Below are 22,028 nucleotides of genomic sequence, written 5' to 3'. Positions count from 1 at the left end.
TCATATAAAATGGAAAATCAAGCTTTGCTGTGTGGAATATATGCTTTTTCTGAATACTTCCAAGCCATGGATGATTGAATCCGTGAATTAAAAAACCCGCAGATAAGGAGGGCCAACTACATATCCTTTCCAAACTGGGCATCGGTTATTAAGGACAGCGAAGCCAGTGGCGCTTCAAAAGCTCGCAACACGCATTTTGCACATTTGGGTCGGTCCGATAGAAGTGCGACTGGGTTTGGTTTCGTCTGTGGATTCTCCACGTAACGGATGGAGCGAGCTTGTTTTCTGCTGCTCCAGAGCCTAGAATACGAAGCAGTGGGTTCAGATTACAAGAATAAGTCTTTCTTTGGAGGCTGCTTTTAAACATGGACATTTGTCATGGGTGCTTTGGTTGTGAGTTCTCGCATGGCAGGCAGGTTGGGCTGGGTGACCCTTGGAAAAGAACTGCCTCGGAGGGTGGCAGATTCTGCATGCTTGGAGGCCTTGAAATGGGTGTCTTTGGATGGGCATCTTTCAGGAGGGCTTGAGTTGTGTCTTCTTGCATGGTGGAGGCAGCGGGGTTGGATTAGATGAGCTTTGGGGTCCCTTGCGGTGCTCAGGTTCTGTGACGGTATAAATAAGGTGAGGACAATCTGGCTGGAGAGTTTGCATCCTTGGAGAGCTGGGTGTGCCAAAACAACGCAGCCAGAACTCCAGATGCCGGGTGATGGATGGCTGAGCCGCCAGCCCTGCCTGGCATGGGCTGGGAGGTGGACCGGGCGGCCGGGAGACTGATGAGCCTGTCTTCACCCTTATCCCTCTCCGTCCATCATCCCTCGCCCTTCTCCTCCTCCCCAATCTCTCTTTCGCAGCAGAGAAGGTGGGACCCAAAGAGGCCAGGTAGAGATTTATTGCAAGGGAAGGAGGGCGAGGGATGATGCACCTGAGCAGGAAAAGGACCACAGACCAGAGAAGGTCAGGTTTTGGGAGAGAGATAAGAGCCAGCATGGTTTGAGTGTTGGACTGCAAGTCTAGAGACCAGGGTTTGATGCCACTAAACCCACTGGGTGACCTTGGCCGAGTCATGTTCTCTCAGCCTCAGAGGATAGCAATGGCAACCCTCCTCTGAACCAATCTTGCCAAGAAAACCCCATGATAGGTTTGCCTTAGGCTCACCATAAGTTGGAAATGACTTGAAGGCACACAGCACACAGAAGCTCACAGAGAATGTGCCAGACTTTCTCCCCTAACCGTTCTTCTTCTTTCTTTCTTCTATTTGCAGCTGGCACGACGTACATTTTTGGGAAGGGCGGGGCGCTGATCACGTACACCTGGCCCCCCAATGACCGCCCGAGCACGCGGGCCGACCGCCTGGCCGTGGGCTTCAGCACGCATCAGAAGAACGCCATTCTGGTGCGGGTGGACAGCGCATCCGGGCTTGGCGACTACCTGCAGCTGCACATAGTAAGCGCATGGGGAAAGGGGAGTCTGATGTGGGGGTGATGCGGGAAGGGGTGCAATGGGGAGAGGGTCAACTAGTGGGCCAGCGGTTCCTGAACACTGATCCTCCAGGAGTTTTGGACATCAAAGCAAAGTCAGTCAGGGTTTCTGGGAGCTGAAATCCAAATCTCATAGTTTGGGTATCACCAATATGGACTGCTGAGCAGTTTGCGTCCTTCCAGATGTTCTCAGACTCCAGCTCACATCAGTTGCAACTACGCAGTTGCAGCAAGGGATGCTAGGGTTTGCAGTCTAACCACGTCTCCTTGGCCTGGACCAGAAAAGGAAGCTTCAGGGATTGCTGAACTGCATCTCCCAGCAGTCACACTCTTGCTGGGAATTGCAATCCAGCCACAACTGAAGGGGCAGATTTTTCCCTGCTCAAGTCCACTCCTGGCCTAGACAAAATTGTTCCAGAGGGGGAGAATTGTGGGTGATGTTGTGGGATAAAGGGCTGAGAGAGAGGGACCTCTGTTTAGGGTTAGAAATGCATGTTCCAAGATGAAGGGTTCAGAACCCAGCTGAGACCCTCTACGGATCTTTGCTGACCACCCTGATCCATTCCAGCAATCCAGGTCTGTCGGTTTTCATTAGCATCAAGAGAAGGACTATGGTAGAACTAATGGGTCTTTATTCAGCATTCAAGATCAAGTCTCACCAAAACCCAGATAGTTTTCAAGTTTATATTGTCATATTTCATCTCAGCTGGTTTGTAGATGAGAGGAAGGGGCTTCAATGAAGGGATGGGGGGCCAGATGATCTTACTGTTGCTACTCATCCAAATGCCTCGTTTTCACCTCTGCAAGCCCTGGCTTTATGGTGCCAGTGTCTCTCTTCCACCGCCAGCCTTGGCTTGCTACCATTCTTTCCCATATCTGGGGAGGGCATTGCCAGAGTACCAGAATGGGACAAATTCTTTCTCCATTTTGCTACCCGCCATGGCTGGTTTCTCAGTGTGGAAGACCCCCGCCACCCTCAGTACTTTGCATCCTTTCCAAAGAAATTGGACTTTCACGACAAATGTGCCTGGAAATGCAAAGGATTCAAAATAATAATATTGATGGAGAACAAATAGGTATTGGAGATATTACAATATTGCATATTGCTGTACACTTGTCCCTCCATATTTGCTAGGGTTAGTGGCACAAGACCCCTGTAAACATGGAAGACCCACAAATAACAAAAACACCATGTTTTTACCTGAGAGGACACCTCTCTAGGAATCTCTAGGTCTTCCAGTGCAACTCTGTGATCAACGCCCAACAGACACTGACCATAGAACTGCAATGGAAGAGCTACAAAGGCCGAGTAGAGTGTCCTCTCTAGGAATCGCTAGGTCTTTCAGTGCCTCTTTTAGTTAAGGTTGACCATAGAGTTGCAATGGAGGACCTAGATATTCCTAGAGAGAACGTATTAATCAAATCTGTGAATAATCAAACCTGCAAATATCAAAGCTGCAAATATGGAAGGATGAGTGTATTTCATATTGCAGTGTTGTAATATTTCATATTATAATATTGCATATTGCAGTGTTGCATGTTGTATATGGAAGAGGGATTTGCATGGGGATAGCATCTCCAGGTGCTGCTGGACGCCAGTTCCCATCAGCCCCAGACTGCCTAGCTGGAATTGGCGGGAAGAAAGTCACAGATCTCAGCATTGCCAGGGCCCAGATTCCTCATCCCAGATTTAGAGGAGGGGAGTAAGTCCCATCTGCCCCACCTTTTCCTTTCCCCCCTTTGCTGGGCTTGGCCACGTTTCTTCTCCATGCCCCGAATTTTCCAAAATGAATCCCCCTCCTCCCTGTGCGAAGGCAGTGTCTCAAAGCAAGCTGCGGGCACCCAGTCCATCTCTGTGCCATGGCTATTAATATTTATGCCTTAATGGCTGTGCATGATCTCGGGCGAGGGGGAGGGAAGGGAGCCGGAGAGGGAGGGAAGCTTGTTACTTAATGAAATACTCCTTGCCCGGAGGGGGGAGAGGGACACAGAAGGCTAATTCCTCCCTCCTGGGCACCCACACGGGTGTCTTTCTCTCTCTGCGGCTCGGCACCCCAGATGGCTGGGTGCGGAGTCATCCCTTCTCCCTCCTTTCCTTCCTCCTCTCCAGATACTGGATGCAAATCAAGGTTCTGCTGAATTGGTTTGCATATGTTGAGAGAGGTATAGAGATGCCAGTCTCATGGCATCCGTTCCTGTAGAGAGGATTTGGGCTTCCTTTCTTTTCTCTCCCCCGGTCCGGCCATTAGGCAGCGAGAGGAAACTGGCGCAGATCCTGAGTGGCGCAAGCCAAGTGGCATACGCCATGCGACTTGCCCATTGCTCCCCAAAGCTTTTAAGTGCTTTTGCCTCTTCAATTGCATTGTATTTCTTCAACAAGTGATCCGTTTTGATATTGTAATCGTTTAATCCTTCTCTTTTAATGGTCAGTTTTGTAAGGTATTATTATTATTATTAAGGAAAGTTTATTGAATACAAAAGATATATCATTACACATACATACATACACACTTAGAGAGTGATGCGTTCACTATGAAACGGTATAGAAATGTAAAGTGCTAAGACTGAAACATAAACATGCCCACACATAACACATGTTGTATAGGGCATAACATAAAATACCATCCTACTCTCTCTACTATACATATATATATGCAACACTACACTCTCAATACTTCATCAAACCTTCCTATTAAATCCCTTTCTTCCATTTCCTTCCTATTCCCTCATCCATCCCATTCTTACTCCTTATCCTTCCTTCCTTCCTTCCTTCCTATCCAGCCTCAGATGTTTATCACACTATGCTCTTAAAGAGCTACTATTCCAGTGTGACTCCTCTAGCAGCCTCCTGTTGCATGCTGGGATTGGCAGTTTTAAGGAGCTGAACTTCTCTGCCTGAGAATTCTAAATACCCCTCCTTAAAACTGCCAATCCCAGCATGCAACAGGAGGCAGCTAGAGGAGTCACACTGGAATAGTACCTCTTTAAGAGCTCGTCTGATAAACACCTCAGTTTAAAAGCCTCCAAAGAAGGAGATTGCACTACTCTCCAAGGCGGCATCTTCTTTACTGTCAGGAATTTCTTCCTAACATTTAGGTGGGATCTCTTTTCCTGCAACTTGAATCTATTGCTTTGTGTCCTATTCTCCGAAGCAGCATAAAACAATCTTGTTCCATCCTCAATAGGCCATCCTTTCAACTATTTAAAGAGGGCTGTCATGCCACCTCTTAACCTGCTCTTCTCCAAGCTGAACATCCCCAGCTCCCTAAAGGCCTTCCCTCTCATTTCCAAGAGCCTTCTGTTTTCCAAAGGCTGTTCTCTTGCCTCTAATATGGCTTCTGTGATATTCCTCTTTAACCAAGCCAGTGCCCTTTCGGTTCCTTTCCTAATGTGCGGTGGAGACATTCTGGCTGCAGTTGTGGTTTTGAATGATCCCCAAGAGTTCAGGAGTTGGAGGATTCCCACCTCTTTGCTTGTCTCTTGCAAATCCCTTGTTTTCACCAAGCCCCCTTATTTTTGTCCATTTAAACCATGAGTGGAAGATGGCACAGATCTTCTAAAAGAGCATATGGACTCATAAAGTTGGAAGGGACTAAAGAGGTCATCTATTCTAACCCTCTGATATTCAGGAAGGGAAGTCTTCTAGACTGGGATGACTTCCCTTGATTTGGAAACTATAGTTCCATTAATGAAGCCAAGTTCTGCATTCTGTGCCTACGATGGCGAATCCAAGGCTCTTGCAGAAAGCCCCAAAGCAAGCCTTATTGCCTCCTTCCATCTCATCCTTGCCAGCAACTGATATATAGAGCTGTCCAGCCTCCAATATCGGAGCCGGCAATAACCATCATGTCTAGTAGCCATTGAGAGCTTTATTCTCCATGAACGTTTCTAATCCTCCTTTATAGCCTTCCAAGTTGGCAGCCGTCGCTGCATCTTCTGGCAGCCGCTTCCACAGTTTTAAGCGTATGAAGATGTCCTTCCATTTATCTTCACAGTTTCTCCCATCTTTGGCTTTGGCGTATTGCAAGTATGATGGGAAGGAGGAAAACTTTTGGGAGGATCCATGGCGTTCCAGCAAAGGATGGCCCCTCTCCATCTTATTTTTCGTCTCATCTTGACACCAAGGTGGAGGCAATAATATATCCCCAAGAAGAAGTGTCTGTATTGGATGAAGTGGGTTGCAATGGCCAGCGCAGCCAATAATGATGAAATATGTTGGGTGTTGCAGAAGAACTGAAAAAGCCACATTAATCTCACCTGTGTCCAGAGGTGACTGGATCTCCATGATCCTTTCCTGCCGTCACATTCCCATTATAAGCATTTCAATTTACATTCTCTTTTAAAGCCAAGTGCGCCATCTTCTAGCGTTGGTGCAGGAACACCAGCCCATGATGTTCAAGTGCCAGATGTCCCTGGCATTTCATTGCCATCCTCTGCAGCGATTTCTCTTTGTTCCCGTTCTCCATAAACTGCAGTGCTCCAAAACGGACACACAGTTGCCGGAGTCCGAGGCATGTGTGCGCATTAAAGTGAATCTGTTCTTCCTCTCTCCAGCCTTGGAAACTATGTCTCTGTTAATGCAACTGCATTTTACCAAATTGTAGAGCTGGAAGGTATCTCATGGGGCCATCTTCTCCAACCTTTGCAGTGCAGCAATGCTTAGCTGAAACAGCCCCAAGAGATGGCCATTAAACCTCTGGTTAAAGATGTCCAGTGAAGAAAAGTCCCCCATCTTCCAATGCAGTTTATTCCAGCATTGGACAGCTCTGGCCATGAAAATCTTCTCCCTAAGATCTTAGAGGGAATCTAAAAGCTGTTCAACAGTGGAATGGACCTTCAGAGGTTGGTGGGGTCTCCATCTTTGGAGGTCTTTAAACCGAGGTTGGATGAACATCTTTTAGGAGTGCTTTAGTTGGGTAGACCTACACGACGGGGTTGGACTGAATGACCTTTATGGTCCCTCCAAATCTATGACTCTGTGATGCTCTTATTCTCAAACCATGGCACCAAGAATTGGGCGCAATATCCAGATGAGGTAGGTCTCTGACCAAAGCAGAATAGACGGATACTATTACAGGTGGATCCCCATATCCACAGAATTTCAGTTCCCAAGCATTACTTCCAGATACCAGAAACCACGAATAATAGCAAACCCCATTAAAATAAAGGTCTTCCAGTACAAACATATCCTGAAAAGGATATGTCTCTAGGCATTTTCTATGGCATGCGTCTCTATTTTTGTCAGCCGCAGGTAAGAAACCACCAATATTGGTTCTGTAGATACAGGGATCCAGCTGTACTTCCCTCAATGCTACTAGAATTGTGTTGGCCTTTTTTGTTGCTGCATCTCATTGTTAGTTTATATTCCACTTGTGATCTGCTGCAATCTCAAGATGTCTTTCATGGAGATGCCTGTTATGCCAAGTATTCCCATCCTAGAAATCGTGTGGCATTTTTAAAAGGCCAACAAATATGTATTACAGACTCGCAGAAACTTAAGAATACATTTATTAGGCTACGGTGGAACTTCTTCCCAAGCAAACATGCTTACAGTTGCACAGGAATCGCCACAAGGCTCTTGTTATTTCTGCTGCTGGTAGCAGCGCATGCGGCATATGTATTTTATTCATTGTCGAAAATCCTCTTTCCCACCCTTATGGTGTTTACGCACCACTCAAGAGCATCTAACAGCTATTAAAAGCAATAATACAAGGCAATAAAGTTGCAGAAGAGTATAATAAACACCAATTAATAATAGAAATACAGTACGGGAGATAAAATTAAAGAAGCAAACAACGGTCTGCACAAGGAGGCTTTTGCCCTACTGCAAAATGCCATTGAAAAGAGGGATCCCAGCCCAGCCTCTCAAGCTGTTGCCACACTGCAGAAATGAAGCAGTTTGGCACCACCTTAACAGCCATGACTCATGCTATGGCATTCTGGGAATTGCGAGAGGTTAGAGGAGGAACAAGGATGTTTGGGCATCCAAACCTCTTTCTAACCACTTTCACAGTAGAAGCATCGCAGTCCGCTCTGCCTCTTAAGCGCTGCAACAAGGGCACCCTTGTCTCTCCAGTGCCCCGTGGCACGCGCCAAGCAGAGGTGGCACCGCTAATCCTGCGTGGCAGCAGAGCAGGCAGGCTGGTGGCTGGGAACGCCCAGCGTATCAAGCAAACCCCCCAGGGCTGCCTCTGCTCCACTCCAGCGCCTTCGCCTCGCATCCCTTTCCCCCCGTCACGGCCCTGCCAGGCTAACGCGGGCCGACAGCGTAACCCGCTGGTGCCGGCGTGGTGGCGTCTTGTCTCTGGCATCACACAGGTCCTTCAGCATCAGGTTTTCCCCATGTTTGCCTGCCCAGCAATCCAGGGCATGGGTTCAAATGCGGGATTTTATCACACAATTCAAAAAGAGTGCAAAGAAGCTGGAGCGTGCCCAAAGGAGGGCGACTAAAATGGTGAAGGTTCTGGAAACCGTGCCCTATGAGGGTATGTTCAGCCTGGAGAAGAGAAGGTTAAGAGGAGATATGATAGCCCTGTTTAAGTATTTGGAGGGGTGTCATGTTGAGGATGGAGCAAGCTCGTTTTCTGCTGCTCCAGAGAATAGGAACAGGAACAATGGATGCAAGCTGCAGGAAAAGAAATTCCACCTCAACATTAGGAAGGACTTCCTGACAGTAAGAGATGTTCGACATTAGAAGACACTACTTTTGAGGGTGGTGGAGTCTCCTTCCTTGCTTTGATTGAGAGTTCCTGCATGGCAGAAGGGGGTTGGACTGGATCAGGGTCCTTGGGGTCTCTTCCAACTCTTCTATGAAGGGGAGTGAAGGCTATGGGGTAGAGTAGGGCTCAGCAAAGTGAACCCCTGGTGCTGCGGGATGGTCTCTGGATTCTTTGTGTGGCCATGGCTCACAACAAATGACACAATCCAGGATTCCATAGGATGCAGCCATGGCAGCTGATTTTGCATTAATAAACTGCATTAATTCTGCATTATGTGGCAGCAGTCTGGGACTTCATCTCCAAGGTACCCACCTATTTACCTATTTTGCAGCCAGGAGATGAACATATACCTGTGACCTTGATGGGGGAGAAAGGAAAAGCATCCTTCCCTCGCTCTCCAATCCATCGTGGGTCAGCTAGAGCTCAATTTATGGAATCATAGGATTATCCAAGAGTGTCCAAAGGTAGCCTCGGTGTTGATGCAACATCACCGACGCCGCAGCTAAAGCATCATTGACAGATGGCCACCCAGCCTCTGCTTTTGAAAACCCCCAGGGAACGCAAGGCAGTCCGTTCCGCCGTTGCGCAGCTCGGCCTGCCAAGATGTCCTTCCGAATGTTTTGCAGAAGCCTCCCTCCTTGCTTTACGAAATCCTTGAAGCCCTGTGCCTTCTCCCCACCCAGGCGCCCATTGCACCTGTCTGCCAACACTTTGCGCCAGGAAAGGGAGCCATCAAGCTGCATTATTTTCCTCCAAGGTGTGCAGGTAGACACGGGAGGGAGACAGCGCACAAGGGGAGCAAATCTGTGTGGTAGCAAAGAGGAATCTACTCAGTGCTATGGAAAGTAGAGTTGGGATCATAATGATCATAATTCCCATGAGCCTGAAAGTCTTGGTTTTGGGGCTTCTCTAGTCTCACTGACTCTTTCCAGGAAAAACTGACGTTTCCCCTTGTAAGGTTCCCTGGATTCCATAGAATGCAACACTTAAAGTGGGGTCAAACTGCATTATTTTGTCAGTGTGGATAGACCCAGATCCCAGGATACCAAAGGATGGAGCTGCAGTGGTTAAAGTGGAGACAAACTGCATTATTTGACAGTGTAGATGCACCCTGGCAGTGCCGGGCAGAAGGCAGACTCTGTCAGTTCTTACATTCACAGCCAGCTGGGGAGGTGGATTCTGGGAGTTGTAGTCCATCCAAAAGAAGCTTCACCCAAGCTTTAAGCATCCTTGACCAGCACATTAACCTTGGTTTATCCAACCAAAAAACAAACCATTCCCCAAGCTCTGAGCATCCCGGATTGGAAAACTAACCTTACCTATCTGGGTGCCAGGCAGAGAGAGTGAAGTGTACCAGTTCTTAAACCTGGGTCATTTTCCTGGCAGAGGTGGCATTTGGGCTTCTCTCGTCCAGACTAAAAGAAACACGTCTCCCCCTCCCTGGCTCCTCGCAGCTGCCATAGCAGACAAAGCCTCTCCCTGCCAGAGTCTTCAGAGCCTTGGAAATGCGTTTGAGCCGTGACACTTGCACAATGGAGGCTGCCAGCGCTCCCCGGTTGCAGCCTTTCCATGAGAGACGGTGAGTGTGGCTGACTGGCGACAGGGCAGTGGAACCGGGGCGTTTCCGGCGGTGTGCATGTGTTTGTGTGTGGCCATGTTGTGAACGTCTCATCAGCCACCACACTTGCGTTTCGGCCTTTCAGGCCACCTCCCTAATGCATTTGCAGAAGCCTGCTTGCTTTTGCAGAAGCACATGCAGTGAGCACTTGGTATCTGCTGGGGTTTGGTCTCAGGACTCGCCATGGATGCTCAAGTCCCATTAAATACAATGGCATAGCAAAATGGCATCCCTTATATAACATGGCGAAATCCAGGTTGGCTTTTTGGAATATGCAGTACAATGGACCCTTGGTTTCCACTGGGATTTGGTTCCAGGACTCCTCCATTGAAACTAAAACCTATGGATGCTTAAGTCCCCTTGTATACGATGGCGTAAGTAAAATGGCATCCCTTATGTGACCCTTTTCCTTCAGCCACGTCACAACTGAGCATAGAATAGATCCCTGTCAATCCAGGATTCATCTCATTGTCCTGACGCTCAAATCTTTCCAAATCCCTTTCTCATCCTTCTTCAGACTCGGGCACAAAGTTGAGTCACCGCTCCGGTGACAAGGGACCGGCCGGTGTTTCTCGCCTAGTTGTTGATGCTGAGGGTTGAGCCGTGTGCATTTTGAGATGCAAAATCTGTGCCGCATCGCCGGGCTCTTGGGCATCCCTGATGGATTACCTCTGGGCAACTGGTTTCGGTCCTCTTTGCTGAGGCCAGGGCTTTTTCAAGGCTGGGGAGCCATCTCAACCCGGCCGCACTTTAATTAGCAAGGAGAAAGCGAGGGCTAAGGGTTGGGCATGCTGCGTATTAATAGTCTTGCAGCCACTTCTGGTTGTGTCATTTGTGCTGACCAGGACAGCGCATTTCTTTGCTTGTGTGTGTGTTTGTGTGTATACTCACTTACATGCAACACCTTCTGACTCAATGTCAGGATTTTCACCCGAGTCCCAGGCATCTTTAGAGGCAGGTGGGCCTGCACCATTTCACCACTTTTGCTTTATTTGCAGGATGCTTTAAATGCACTTTAATCTCTCTTTAATGCCAAAACAGCCCCAGTGTGATAAACGCCTAAGTCTCAAAGGTGCTACCAGATCCGTTTGCATGTGCTAAAAGTAAGTGATCTATTAGGTCCAGTCATCATCTGTGGAACGGACAGCAGGGACGGCAGACAGTTCCTTCTTGCCCTTTGCTTTAGGCAGCAGAATACCTTGGGTCAGCTATGGCTACCAAGGTGTCCAGTGTGGAAGTTGCATCTCCCACATCCTAAAGGCTGGAACCTTCTTTGCTGTCTCCATCCACAGAGGCAAAAGAGAGGGAACATCTCTCATCCCCTGTTGGCAAGGCTGAGTGGGCAGACAATGGAGGGTGGGCATGGAAGAGGTGCTTTTGCTCCTGGAGGCATTTGGCGGGGTGCCCACACAACCACCCCTGCCCAAGAGAAACGCATCTGCACAGCAAGCCGAACAGCAGGCAATCGCCTGCCAGCTGGGTGGAGGTCAGGAGCCAGCCCTTGGGTGCCTGTGATCATTGCTATTATATCTGTCATCCCATTACGCCAAGCGCCAGGGGGAGGATTGGCAGCCGTTGCTCTCCCTTATCAACCCAACCGCAGGATCCCGAACTCTCGGCTTAGCTGCGAAACCATTGTGCTGCCCTCTGGGCACAGCGACAGGACAGGAACGGTGGGTGGGTGGGTAGCGGATGGGTGCCAACGGCAGGATAGGGACTTGAGTCAGAGCGCCATCTTACCTCCAGTACCTGGTGCGGTTGCCAAGGCCCAGGTGTCAAGTGTCTGAAGGAGTCACAGCATAACCTCTGAGCATGTACAGAGTGTGTCTGTCTCCCTCCCCAATGGCTATTGGGTAAAGATCCCCATTCAAGATAGCATTCCAGCAATGAATTTCAGGGTGTTGGAGGAAAGTCTGCACCAGATGACTGACTTGGAGACCATGGGCGAGCTCAGGCTTACGCAATTGGATTGTAATTGTCGTTGTACTGGTTTTTAATACTGTAAGCCACCCTGAGTCCAAGTTTGGGAAAAGGGCAGGATGATGATGATGATGATGATGATCATCATCATCAACAACAACAACAACAACAACACAATTTGAAAATGTTTGCTGATATTTTACCTTGGCTACTCAGTTACAGAGCCATCTTGGTGACATGGTTTGAGCATTGGACTAGGGTTCAATGGGGACCAGGATTCGATTCCCTGTTCAGCAATGGAAACCCATTGGGTGACCTTGGGCGAGTCACACACTCTCAGCCCCAGAAAACCCCATGGAGGCTTACCATAAGTTGGAAATGACTTGTAGGCACACAACAACAACAAACTCGGTTCCATTTGCATAACATAGTCATATCTCTTGGATTGAAGCAACCCATTTTAATTGCTAGCAACCAGGTGAAGGAGGTACCCAAAGTGCGGTGCCCTACACATCCCACTCCTAGACCTCTGAAGAGCACACACTTTGATTTAGATTTCCTGCATGGCAGAATGGGGTTGGACTGGATGGCCCTTGCGGTCTCTTCCAACTCTATGATTCACACACAAAGCAAAATCATGACTTCTCTTGCTGCATCTTCACTGTAGAAATAATGCAGACTGACGCCACGTTAAGCACTGCTCCATGCATCATTCTTGGGTCTAGCAATCAGCACATGCTCAGAGGGTTCCTTCTCTCTTGCTTCTCATGCTACTCTTCTTCTAGCACACCAGTGCTATTGGGTTGAACCATGACCTTTTATTACTAGTTATCGTAACTAATAACTAAAGCAACCACGGGTGGATTGTTCCACCGTCAGCCATTCCGAAATGAGCCACCCCAACATTTCCAGCCTTCCTCGTCCCTCCTGTCCTGCAAATCTTTCTTCCCTGACTTCCTGCATGTGAATTATTAGCGGAAGAACCTTGCGCCGTCCAGGAATTTTTGGCTGGCTTTGCATTTCAGGGAGACGAATGGGAAGCAAAGGAGGGGAAGGAGAGCCAGCCTGTGGCAATGACGGCATTCCTGGGCACAGGCAGTTAAAGCCGTGCATTTCTGTTTTGGGCCTAAGATATTTTGATGGGACCAGGTTCAAATCGAGCCCAGACTTACTCTGAAGGGGTCAGAACCGCACCGATACGCTGAATTGCTGGGTTCTGGTTCCTACTGCAAACTTTGTAATGGGATTTGCGTTGTTTTTTTACCTTATTTTATTTTAGAAAAAGAGCAAATTGACGCTTCCACCGGGAGGATAAAAAGAATTGCTCTGCTTAGTAAATTAATTTTGACTCAGATGATTGTTTGCCTTTGCAAAAAACCTCCAGCTATTCACTCTTCCACCTGCCACGTAATGAAGTAATTGTGGCATTAGGAATTAATAACTGGCAACGGAGTGACATTCTCCCTTTTGTCGCCGGAACGGAGGTGCAAGGCAGGGAGGGGAGATGTCTTTCTATTGGAATATCTCTCCCCGCTTTTGTTCTAGGAGTCAATGCGCTCGCCATTTCCCTCTGATTGCTTTCTGTCTTCCAAAAAAGAATAAAATAACATCTACGGCTTGTGCAAATTCTGGGGCTCTTTTGCCGGGAAGGTGCTGCCGCGTTCAAGACCTGCATGTGTAATTCCCTATTGTTTCCGATCATTGATCCTGAGTGCCATCCATGGGTTGATTTGTTATCTATTAGCACCATTTCCATCCTTGCCTTGTGGTCAGTGAGCTCATAGAGGCCTAGATGGCTTTCCTCTTGAAACTACAGTAGTGTAAGCAAACGTCACTCTTGGGCTGCCTCTGTATTGTGGAAGCATTGCAGTTTGACTCTGCTTTAACAGCCATGGCTCCATGCTTCTGGATTCTGGGATGTATAGTTTGGTGAGATATTAAGCTTCCTCTGTCACAGCGCTCTGGTGCTGCAACAAATTACAAATCGCAGGACTCCATATGATGTGCCAGATAGTCCATTTTCCCACACTCGGCCCATTTCTGTGCAGATGTTGCCTCCAGAATCTTGGATGTGAAAAGCAAAGTGGGGCAAGGGGTGAGGGGTTTGGGAATTGGGGGGTACCCCTGAACCCGCTATTTCCCCCGAATCCTGTGCATGAAAGCTTCTAGAAGGAGACGAGAGCAAGGTGCTTTCCCCTCCTAGCAAAGGCATCAGATCCGTGCCAGTCTGTGCTCTCATCATGGTCCACAAACATCTTCGCTCCTTTGCCAGAGCAAAGGAAAGCAGGTGGCACCAGCCAAACAGAGGAGAATGCCTTCTGCCAAGCTACCCCTGATGTTGGAGTGAGCCTGGCCCGCCACGCAGGGCAGGCTGACAGTCGCTCTCCTACTAACCCATCCGAACCACCGACACCTCTTGTTTGTCTCGCCATGCTATGCTGGGCAGCCGATTTAAGCTGTCTCCGCTTGGCGGGGCTTAATCTCTGACACGAGGGAGCTCACCCAAGACAAAAGTTGGGAGCCTGCCCAGAAAAGCCAGGCCCTTCTCGGAGCAGGGCTTTGCAGAGAGGTCTTCCCTGCCATCACTCTGCACCAACTCAGAGACGGTCTTGACTATTGCTTCCTGGGTTCCCTCGATGGGAGTTTGGATGGATTGGAAGAAGAGGAGAAAAGGATTGGAGCTGGAAGAACCGCTAGAGCTTGAATGTGAAAGTGCTGTGGTGGGAGCTGGGATTTTGGGGCCATGTGCACTTGTGTGTTCAGTTTGCATGTCTGCAAAAGCATTACTACCAGAGGAACCATATGAACTTGACTGAAAGTGCTGTGGCAAGAGCTGAAATATCTGGGCAGGTGGACTTGTGCGTTCAGTTTGCACATCTACCAGAGGATTAGTGCCAGAGGAACCGCGTGGATGTGAATGCGAAAGTGCTGCGGCTGGGATTTCTGGGCCGTGTGCACTTGTGCAGTGACTTTGCACGTCTGCTACTTGAACACGAAAGTGCTATGGCGGGAGCTGGAATTTCTGGATGAATCCACTTGTGTGATGAATTGGCAGGACAGCAAAAAGGTTGGCGCCGGAGGAACAGCGCAAACTTGAACGCGAAAATGCTATGACAGAAGCTGGAATTTCTGGGCAGGAAAAAGTCAGTGGCTTGCCCACTCATCAATGCTCTTCCCTTCCATCGCCACACTGGCATGCAGTCCAAACATTCAGGATTCAGGTCCCAAGCATCGTCTAATCACTTCCATACAGGAACAGGGCAGGAACACTTCTTTTTCCCCTTGCGGACACATCCATTGGCTAGAGCCTCAGCTATAAACAGTGGAGCGTATTGGAGCCGTGTTAACATGGAGCGTTTTCCAAATGTTGTTGCATCATGACCCGTTCACGTCACAGTTGAAGGCGTATTCGCATTTAATCGGTGTATTTGCATGGGGAGGGATGCGCCGGCAGGGAAACGGATCCTCATCCGGATATCGGTAACGGGGAGGGGGAGTTCAACCTCTTCCAGAGGCTCTTTGAAACGGCTTGCTTTGCATGCATTGGGAAAGAATCCCAAATTGGCGCCTTCCAAGGAGGTCTGCGTCAAATAAATCATTTTTGTCCTCAGGGCTCTGGCAGCAGGGGAGGAGGGAGAAGGTTAAACTTTCCTCTCCTGATCTCTCATCCTGATAATTATCACGCGTGCCACACAGTGCTGATGTTCTGCATGCATATATATACATAAGTTAAATATATATAACACATGTTAAATGCAAAGACGTATTTGTCACATCGACTTTGGCCTTGATACTTCTGGCACTTCTGGCAGTGGCAAAAAATAAAATGCCAGCGACGCCGCTCATCAGAAAGGCGCCGAAGTTGTGTTTGCATTGCCTCCCACGCAACCTGGTCCGCAGGTAGCTCAGCTACTCGACTCAGTGTTGCCATCTGTTCCTCCAAGGGTGCGTCTCCGCTGCAGATTTGATGCGGTTTGACGCCACTTTAACTGCCACGGCTCAAGGCTATTGTGTGATCTGTAGGTGCGGGGTTTAGCCTTCTCTGTCAAAGAGCCCTGGTGCCACAACATGCTACACATCCCGGGTTCCCATAGGATGGAGCCATGACAGTTAACGCAGTACCAAACTGCATTAATTTTGCAATGTGGAAGCAGACTAAAGTGGAGGTGGCCAAAATGCAGGCTGGGGGCTTTGTTTTTGTAGCCCCTAGGACCCTCACAAAGGTCAAAGAATAGCTCTAGATTGCCCCCAAAATGACATCTGGAGGATGCAGAGGACATTTCTACCACATTTGGAGCCCCACAGGCCCTCCAAGGGTTATGAAAAAGAGCCTTTTCACTCCAAAATGCTGTCTAGGACTGCTGCCATATTGTATTGTGTGCATGTTGATGCCTTTGTCTGTGTGTGTACATTTAGCTCTTTACCCCCTTCTTTTGTTTTCTTTCAAATGCCAAATAAAAATGTATTTAACAATATATATGTGTGTGCGCGCGCATGCAAAAATTGCTTTAGACCTCTGAGAGACGCAAGTCGGAGGAGCTCCAAACATGGTGGGAATATCCTCCACACCTCCTTCAGCACATTTTTGAAGCATCATCATCATCAATATATATTTTAAGGCCTACATGTTGCCCATCCCTGGGGAAGGGAGACGTCATTTCCCAGATAGTCTGAACAAGTCCCAGCCTTAGATTTTCCTCTCCTTGCCACCCTCCGAAGGAAGCAAAGCTACCCTTTCCTTCACCAAGGTGGCGTTGGGGGTGCAGAAACCCCATTTTGTTGGCAATGCGGCCTTTTTGCAAGGTTAATACATCTCAAGCGGCGTCGCTTGCACTTGCACCCACCTTGGCATCCTGCCTCCAAAGCACCAGGATGGTTGACTGTGTCTCCCGTGAGCAGCATGCTAAGGCCTTCTGCAGAGACAGAAAAACTGGGGGTTTAGCATCCAAAAAATGCAGCCTTGGCACCCATGCTGTGTGAAAGCAAGGCCCAGGACCTATCCCTCCAATCAAGGAGCAGGAGAAGCAATTGGTGGCGTACCTCTGTGCATGTACAGACTGCCTCTCTCTTTCCCCACCACCCCACCCTTTCCGGCTTCTGCTTTTATTTATCTCTCTTGTTTGTTATGTAAGATCAATGATGCGCTCCAGTTGGCGGATGCTAATAAAACAGATATGTAGTAAAAACAAAATACAGTAGAACAGCAATAAAGCGCGGAGGAAAAGCAACATGAAGCCGTGTGGAGGTTTTATTATATCAGGTGGCCATCAAGTACCATAAATACTATTATTATTGTTATTATTATTATTAGCATCATCATCATCTGAATTCATAGTCTAAGTAATAATATTGATGCTGCTTTTTTAAAAAAGGAGGTAAATAGATAGAACATATTGATACAACGCTTTGAGTCACCGCTTGCTAACTCTTACTAACTCCAGGTATCTTCTTAGTTTTTGGTTTTGCATTTGGTTTTGCAAGGGAGTTAGTAGTTATTCCAGTATTACAACATGCCCACAGTTTTGGAAACACGTCCATTCAACCATCCACGGCTTTAAAATATCTATTTTAGGATATACGAATTCCAAAAAGCTAGCCTTGATTTTGCCGTTTTGTATTTTGTTGTCATCGTTGTCTGCCATCAAGTTGTTTCTGACTTACGGCGACCCTAAGAACGAACCTATTGTGGCAAGTTTCTTCAGGTGGTGCCATCGCCACCCTCTGAGGCTGAGAGAGCGTGACTTGCCCAAGGTGGCAAGGATTCAAAGCATGGTCTCCAGAGTCCATTTTACTGCACCATTGCATATAATGGGACTTGAGCACCCAGGGATTTTGGTATTCATGGGAGGAGGGGTCCTGGAAACAAATCCCAAAGACTCCCCATAGAGTCTCCATTTCTCTCCATCCTATAGTTTTCCCCATAACTTCTCCCCCTTGCGTCCCACCATCTTTTATCTCCCTCCGCCTTCTCCTTCTGCCATGCCTTCCTATCGCTTTCTAATCGCGCTTCATCTGTCTAATCTCTGCGCATTCCTGATCTCGCTTATCTGGCCTCCATCTGTTTTACATCGATCTTTTATCCTTTCTATCTGGAATCTCTCGCCCTGTCTGCTTTCCATCCCGCCAACCAACCTTTTCTTTATGTATCTGTCTTAATTCCTCTTTCACCTCTCATCTCAACCGTATCCTCTGTCTGTGTGCTTGCACAACACACACGCACACGGGTGTGTTTTTTGGGATGCCTTGAGCCGTCTCTCCCTCCATCCTCGCCCCGCATATCCATCTGCAATGGGGGATTTTCTCCCCTTCCTCCCCATCCCCAAAATAAGCAAATGAGTGCGGTGAAAAAAGACCGGCCGCCTTGCTTAGTCAAGTGGCAAATGTAATTCAATTGTTACCCAGGACAGGCAGTAACAAAGATGACATTGACAGTCATAATTATGTTCCACTTTAAAAGCGAACCCGCGGCTCTCCCGGCGTTTGGAGAGGCCTCGGCACCCGAAAGGCAGATAAAGGCAGCACGAGGCGCGTAATTGGTTTCTCCTCCGGCGCTGACCTGCTCGATGCCACCGGGCTCATATTTTGAGATGTGGAACAGAACTGGGGGCGCACGGAAGGAATGGCTCCCCTTCCCAGTGGTTCTTGGTTGGAATGGGTCTCTTGGCACCAAGGGAAAGGCCTCTACCGCTATAAGAACGGTGTCTGCTGCCAAGAGGAAGATGTTCACCGCTAACAGAAAGGCCTCTACGTCTATGAGAAAGACCTGTACCGTGCCCTATACCACTATGAGAAAGACCTTTACCACCAAGAGGAAGGCCTCTTCCATTAAGAGAAAGGCCTCTACCATTGAGAGCATAGCCAATGGCAAGGAAAGATGGGAGTTGCAATCCAGCAACATCTGGAAGGGAAGATGTTGGCCACTACCCCTCCGTGCCAAAAGCACCGTGTGAGAAGGGCTGAGGTCCAGACATGGCTTTGTCCGGAGATGGGGGCCGTGACTGACCACACCTGGATCCCTCTGGGTTGCCCCTGCCGAGGCATCTTCTCTCTGCCAGGGGGCTTGGTTTGTGGACGAGGGAGGACAGTGCTTATATACCTTTGGTGCCTTGTCTCCTTGGCAAAAGTGTAATTAACACCCTGCTAATAAGCTGTGTGTCTTGTGTGCAGATTTAGGCTCATTAGCTTCTAATTGACTGTTTGCCTTTTGTTTCTGGCAGGGGAGGGTCACGGAGATGCAGGGACTGCAGCCACTTGCATTCTCCCTCTTCATCTAGTTGCCTTTTATCCTTTCCGCATCCCTCTCCCACAACTATAATTGGGACCACAGATTCCATCACCAAGTGGGGACCCAAGCACACATTTTGGCTGGCGCCTTCGGTGGGTCCAACACTAGATAGGTCTTTGCACCCCATCACTCTCTGGAAGATGCTGTTGCAGAACCTTCCCAGAGTTAACCTTTCTCTCAAGGGTCCCAAGGAATGTCTTTATCCCATGATCTGCAAAACCCTTGGATTTGGGAGACTGGCGAGATCCTTCAGGTCCACCCTATGCCGCCTTGTCCGGGCATACATCTCTATTACCACAGCGGCCTCGGCCGCCCCAGGGTGAGCGATGAGGTGTTGATGTAGGTTGACAGGTGGATGGAGCGCCTCTGCCGAGAGATTGATCCCCACCCTGTTGCTAAGGAACTGGGAGCGGCGGGCAAAGCTGTCAAAATAGATGGAGCAGACTGCAGAGGCCGGGGACCAGATCGGTGGCCATCTTCACCCTGGGAGCCGCTTGCAAGAGGGGAGATGCCAACGGCTTGCGGGGATAGCCCGACGTGTGATCTGGTTCCTTCCCAGGACTGCAAAATGTGTCGGCCTCTTCGTCAACAGCCTTGCCTCTGTTTTGGATAAACAGGTTTCCATATTCTGGCTCAGCTCAGCCACCTTTATCTCAGGTCTAGAAATGATGCAGAAAGGGAGAAATGCACTGAAGAAAGAGTGCAGCTTGACACTGCTTTCATTGCCAGGGTTAGGGTTAGGAATCCTAGGATGTGTCGTTCTGTGGAATATTTAGCCTTTTCATAGCAAAATACAGTGGGCCTTTGGTATCCGCTGGGGTTTGGTGCCAGGACCAAATCCATGGATGCTCAATCCCGTTAAATACAATGGCTTAGTAAAATACAATGGCGTAAAATGGATCCATGACAGGTCCTGGATCCAAACCCTACCAGATACCAAGGCCCCACTGTATTTCAATTTCCTTATTGTCTCGGTTGAATTTATGTAGTTCTTCCGTGGTCATTATTTTTCATTTCCTTTTATATTCAGCAATAAGCCGGCCTTTGCACTTTCTTCCTTGGCCTTCCTTAGCGATTGTTCCAAACCTGTGATGTTTTCCACTAGTAGTATGGTGTCATCCGCATAGTATAGTGTAGTATTATGGCATCGCTCATGTATCTTAGGGTGTTGATGTTCTTTCCTCTTATCTTCACTCTTCCTTCTTCTGAGTCTAAACCTGCTCTTCGTATGATATTTTCCACATACAAGGTGAAGAAATAGGGTGATAATATGCCGCCTTGTCTCTCCCTTAGCACTCCTTTGAAGCAGGTACTTTGTCACCAACGAGGGAAGTGTGGGGTTGTGCTGTCCCAGTCCCCCGGCCATAAATAAGCTTCAGTTTCACTTGGAAGGCACAAAACGAACCAGACGAAGCGTACTGACATGCGCACGTTGGTACAGTGGCTGTTCATTGACCTCACAGCTGCCAGCGGTCAGAGCGACATGGCAACAGCGTGAGAGCCCTGTAGAGGAAAAAGCCTGCTTGCACACAGGTCTGGGCTGTGTGTTTCTAGCACATCTGTAGCACACTTCTCTCCAAATGGGTCTCCAGTAAATAGAGAGGTGAACCGGGGAGAGTTGCGTTTGAGTCCCACCTCCGGGAGCAGCTTTTCCCTCTTGCAGGGCCAAATTAGATGAGGCATGAGTTGCCAAAGTAATGTTTTCCTCCCTTGCCATTTTCAATTTTTAATATATTGGAAAGAGGATGGATGGGAAGGGTGGGGCAATGATGGAAAGGGTGGCTCTCCCTGACACTGTCTGGCAAAAACCCACTCTCAAGTCTACAGTTGGCATTTCCAGAGAAGCCACCGAAGGAAGTCCCATTTCCAGGGAAGTTCCCCTGCAGTGGCATCTCGAAGGGGGTGCAGGGAGTGCGGTCCTCTCTCAGTGACGCCAAAGGAGAGGGGTGCCATCTGGTTGGGTCCTCTTCCCATACCCGTCCAGGCTTTGCCATTGCTGCAGCCCTCTCCTCCAGATGAAGCTGTTGCTGCAGCAAAGGAAAAGGGGCAAGCACACACTTTTGGCTGCCGCTCACACACTGAGTGACTCTAATTGTTCGCTTGTGATGCCAAGGAAGGAGGCAAAGCATTAAACCACCTCTTCATCAAGCCAGGGCTCCCAAAACTTCTTGGACAACAAGTCCCATCATCCCCAGCTGACAAACTGGAGGAGGAGGCAATCCAGGCCACCTCATCACTTGTCGTTGTTTTGTCTGCAAAATGGGAATGATCTTTTATTATGTACTTGAAGTACAGGGGTCCTTCCACATTTGCTGGGGTTAGGGGTGAAGGACCCTCGTGAAGGTGGAAAAACTGCAAATTTAAAACCCCACTATTCTTTTGACCTGCAAGAACACCTCTCTAGGAATCTCCAAGTCCTCCAGTACAACTTTGTGGTCAACATCTGTCAGAGGTTGATCATAGAATCATGCTGGAAGAGCTACAGATGCCTAGAGAAGCATTTTCTCTAGGTTCCCCGGCACAACTCTATGGTCACCTTTTGCCACCTTGACCACACTTCCACATAACTTGGGTACATGGATCCTGGTTTTCGTCTGTGCAACGATGAAGAGTCTTTTATATCTCCTTTCCTGGGGGACATGATGATTTGTGGGTGTTGCAGGTATGGCTGAAGAGTAAGAAATGGGGAAGATGGCTGGCGGGGATTAAACAGGGAAGAGCACTGGGGACGCCTTAAGGAATAACATCATCCCTTTTCAATGCCCCGTAAGGAAATTGCTGCCAACCATACTGGAGGCCTTTTGAGCAATTCCAGGACATGGGGGTTATTTCAGAGCTAGAAATTCAGACCCCAAGCAGTAAACCTTGTTTGTTGTTATGGGGGGGGGGGAACGGCACCATTTTTGGTAGCGTTTCCTAAAGTCTTAAGGCAGGCAAACAAGACGTCGAGTTGTTCTCCAACAAGACCGCTTGGTTGCATTATATAATAGAGGTTTGGGGCATCCAGC

The 22,028-nt window shown here is 48.5% G+C and overlaps 1 protein-coding gene across 22 annotated transcripts in view; it reads left to right on the top strand.

Annotated features, from left to right (window-relative positions):
• Positions 1-22,028, top strand: part of NRXN2 (neurexin 2) — a 286,100-nt gene that overhangs the window by 206,449 nt on the left and 57,623 nt on the right. For all 22 annotated transcript variants that reach the window (XM_042439705.1, XM_042439702.1, XM_042439704.1 and 19 more), the window contains one exon: positions 1,262-1,443. In XM_042439705.1, the coding sequence (XP_042295639.1) occupies positions 1,262-1,443 (182 nt within the window). The remainder of the gene's footprint in view (positions 1-1,261; positions 1,444-22,028) is intronic.

Source organism: Sceloporus undulatus, chromosome 9 (assembly GCF_019175285.1).
Source record: "Sceloporus undulatus isolate JIND9_A2432 ecotype Alabama chromosome 9, SceUnd_v1.1, whole genome shotgun sequence".
Lineage (NCBI taxonomy): Eukaryota > Metazoa > Chordata > Lepidosauria > Squamata > Phrynosomatidae > Sceloporus > Sceloporus undulatus.
The sequence above is the reverse complement of the archived record's forward strand: the minus strand, read 5'-3'. Positions and strand labels throughout refer to the sequence as shown.